This window comes from Geospiza fortis, unplaced genomic scaffold (assembly GCF_000277835.1).
Source record: "Geospiza fortis unplaced genomic scaffold, GeoFor_1.0 scaffold102, whole genome shotgun sequence".
Taxonomy (NCBI): domain Eukaryota; kingdom Metazoa; phylum Chordata; class Aves; order Passeriformes; family Thraupidae; genus Geospiza; species Geospiza fortis.
In genome coordinates this window covers 2,642,057-2,646,060 of record NW_005054373.1, presented here as the reverse complement: position 1 = coordinate 2,646,060, position 4,004 = coordinate 2,642,057, and the positions used below count along the sequence as shown (strand labels likewise).

Sequence of the window (4,004 nt, the reverse complement as noted above, 5' to 3'; positions counted from 1 at the left end):
CACGGTATGGCGCGGTGTGGCGCGGAACGTTACAGCACGGCTCTGTACGGTGTGACATGGCTCGGTATGGTTTGGCACAGCTTGGCACAGAATGGGATGGGGCAGCAGAGTGTGGTGTGGTACAGTGTGGTATGGCTCAGAATGGCACAGCTCGGCTCGGCATGGCTCGGCAGGGCACATCAGAGCTCAGTGCCATGGCACAGCTTGGCACAGCATAGCTCAGAATAGTACAGGACAGCTCGGTACCGATGGCATGGCTTGTCATGGCATGGAACGGTGCAGCACAGCTCAGTACAGTGTGGCACAGCCCAGCACAGCTCGGCCCGCCCAGGCTGCAGGCTGGGAGCAGGGCAGGGTACACCGGGTTAGCTGGGTGCAGAGGGCAGGGTGCAGGGCACACAGGTGGGCACAGGGCACAGGCGTGGATTGCGGGTGTGTGACAGGGGCAGTGCCAGCGTGGGCACAGAGCAGTGCCGGGTGACACCCCGAGGGACGCGAGACCCCAAGAGGAGCAGGGTGGCCCTGGTGCGGGGCTCAGCCCCAGCCTGGCTCCTGCCCCACAGAGCCCACATGCCACGTGTGGGGCAGCACACGCAAGGACACGGTGGCCTTGGCACCAGGGTCACCTGGGGACACTCGAGCAGGAATCAGGGCAGGAGCACAGGATGGCACAGGATGCCAGTGCCCACGGGAACCCCTGGCACGAGGTGCCTGCCTTGTGGGGTGCTGGGGGAGCCCTGGGGCACGGCTGGGATGAGGAGCTGGCACAGGGAAGGGGCCAGGCTGGGACAGGAGAACTTCCTGGAGGGAAGGACCAGAGCTCCAGATGCCAGAGTGTGGTTTGGGCATGGCCAGGAGGAGCAGGAGCCGGGTGAGGGTGCCAGGATGAGCTGGAGTCTCTAGGCAGACAATATTCCGTGGGAATATGGTGTGGGGTTGGCATCCCACAGCCTCTGGGAATGTCTGACGTGAGAGCAGGATCACCTTTGGGCACACGGAGAGGGCAGCATGGTCCTGACAGAGCAGAAAGGACAACCAGTGCATGGGAAAGGTCAGAGGGAGCAAATGAACACTCTCCTCATGATGAGCTTCCCATTTCCATGATGGAAGGAGAATAAAGCCCGGGCTCAGCTCCATTAACCGATGAGCATAAACTGGGATCAATCCCAGAGCTGTGCTGGCAGGGCTGGGACAGGGACAGAGCTGTCACACGGCTGCTCTCCTGTCCCACACGGCCAAAGAGCTGCTCCAGGGCTGGAGATGTCTGCCAGAGAGCCTGGGATGGAGGAGAAAAGCCCTTCCCAGGGAACATGAACAGTGCCAGCTCCATCTCTGGGGCAGAAACTGGGATGATGGAGCTGGGATATTGGGAAACACAGCCCTGCATGCTGCCCTGGGGTTTGAGAGAGGGGAGAAGGGGTTTAGGTGATCCAAGGTGCCCATGCATCCCTGGGAACGCTGGAATGCACCGTGGGCAGGTGGGACTGTGCTGCAGGAGTTGGAGCACAGTGCAAGTGGCATCTCCAGCTGGATCCATGTGGGATCCTGCCCAGCTGCAGCCCCTGGCCGTGGCACTGACATCAGGCTCTGGATCGAATCCCAGAATCCCAGGATCACAGAATCCCAGGATCACAGAATAATGAGGTTGGAAGAGACCTCTAACATCATTGAGTCCAACCCTAACACCTCACCCAGACTACAGCACCAAGTGCCATGTCCAGTCTTTTTTCAAACACATCCAGAGATGGTGATTCTACCACCTCCCTGGGAAGAGCATCCCAGTGCTTTATGATTCTTTCAGTGAAAATTTCTTCCGAATATCCAACCCGTACCTTCCCTGACACAGCTGGAGACTGTGCCCTCTGGTTCTGTCAGTGCTGCCCGGTGGGAGAGACCGACCCCACCTGTGTGCAGCCTCCCTTCAGGAAGGTGTAGAGAGCAATAAGGTCACCTCTAAGACAGCAATAAGGTCACCTCTGAGCCTCCTCTTCTCCAGGCTAAACAGCCCCAGCTCCTTCAAACGTCCCTCCCAGGGTTTGTGTTCCCAGCCCCTCTCCAGCCTTGTTACCCCGTCTGGATGTGCTCAAGCATCTCAACATCCTTCCCAAACTGAGGGGCCAGAACTGGACACAGTGAGAGGTTTGGACGCCCGGTTTACCCGGAATCAGCCGCTTTGGAGCGGGGAACAAAGCCGTGCCGAGCCGTGCCAGCTTCCTGCGCCTCCGGACACAGCCGGGGCGGCACCGTCGGGGATGGGAGCGGGAGGACGTGCGGCGTTTGAAGGAAAAGCCGCCCTGCAGGATTCATGGGAAGGCATTTGCATGAGAAAGCACGGAGCCCTTTGCTTTGGGTAAATCTGTAATTAATACTGAATCGGTGTGTAATTAAAAGCTACCGGCATGGAAAACGCAAACAGAAGCCAAGCGTGTGTGTGGATGAGGGAAATAGAATTAAAGCCAAAAGAAACAGGGGGAGAAGAAAGATGAAGTGTTTGGGAAATGGTGTCAGAGAGCTATGGGAGGGTTGGAATTTCTGGCGCTGCAGTGTGGAAGCAGGGTAATGTGGGGAGCTGGGATGGAGAGCAGACAGAGCCCTTCCCCTGCCACCTGCAGCAGGGCTGTGCCCCTCTTTCCTCGTGGATAATCCATTCCCGTGGGTCTCAGCTCTCATATGCAAAAAAAAAAAAATCCTCACAAAGCCACAGGAAGCTGGGATGAGCGTGCAGAGCACCTGTGAGGTGGATGTGCCTCTCCTGCTTTCCCTCCCTGCTGCAATAAACTGGGAACATGGAAGGAGGGAGGATTTTACTGGGCAGTTTGCTCCTGCTGGATGCTGGCCTCAGATATGGCCAGAGTTTGAGGGGGGACACTCTGAGAGAGACCTTGGGGACATCTGTGGCTACTCTAGAGGCATTTTAAACACCTTTGGGACCTCGGGGGCACCCTGGGGACCTTGGGGACACCATGAGGATCTTAAGGTCACCCTTGGAAACTCCCTGAAAACCTTGAAGTCATTGCAAGGACCTTGGGGACGCTGGGAATAAACTCTGGGGGCACTCTGGAATGCCAAGCTCCCAGTCAGATGCCTGCTGGGGCCAGTCGTGATGGGGGATCCCAAAACCTGGGGCTGCCACAAGCTTGCCGATGGCATTGGGGGTTAGGGTGGCTCGGGAATGTGGCCTGGCCAGGGTTCCCAGACTCGGTGGGATCCCATGGCACTGTCCATGCTGGATCCCTGCTGGATCTGCTGCCATTGCTGGGAAGTTCTGCCTGCTCCTGGCATCATGTGCTGCTGACTCACACCCAGCACTGCAATAAACCATCCCTGGCCAGCCCAGCAGGCGCTGCTTCCTGGTGCTGGACACACCCCGGGGACTTCATCTTTCCATGGGGAATCACCACTGCTGCTCCAAGCTGCGGTGGCCAACAGCAGCGGCTCATCGTCAGGAAGGATCAGATCAGAGGGGAAAATCCCTCTGGGAATTCTGCTCTGCTCCCTGTGAAACTTTGAGGCCATTCAGGACCTAAAGAGATCTGAGGAAAAAGAGGGAGAGGAGTTTTGGACAAGGGATGGAGTGCCAGGACAAGGGGAATGGCTTCCCACTGCCAGAGGGCAGGGATGGATGGGATATTGGGCAGGAATTCCTGGCTGGGAGGGTGGGCAGGCAATGGCACAGGGTGCCCAAAGCAGCTGTGGCTGCCCCTGCATCCCTGGCAGTGCCCAAGGCCAGGCTGGACATTGGGGCTGGAGCAGCCTGGGACAGTGGGAGGTGTCCCTGCCATGGCAGGGGTGGCACTGGATGGGCTGTAAGGTCCTTTCCAGTACAAACCATTCCTTTCCATCCAAACCATTCCGCAATTCCATTATTTATTCTCTCAGCAACGCTGGTGATTCATCCCTCTGGGAATTCCAGCCGCTCCTGTCCCCTTCCCTGGGTGGGATCAGGGTCAGCAGCATCCTCACGGCTCAGAACCGGCCGGATCGGAGCTCCCCACCGTGTCCCA

General features: G+C 58.1%; 1 protein-coding gene across 1 annotated transcript in view; it reads left to right on the top strand.

Annotated features, from left to right (window-relative positions):
• Positions 1-6: 6 nt before the first annotated feature.
• FANCA (FA complementation group A) overlaps positions 7-4,004 on the top strand; it is a 37,399-nt gene continuing 33,401 nt past the window's right edge. Inside the window, exon 1 of the mRNA XM_031060133.1 lies at positions 7-64. Coding sequence (XP_030915993.1) covers positions 7-64 — 58 coding nt within the window. The remainder of the gene's footprint in view (positions 65-4,004) is intronic.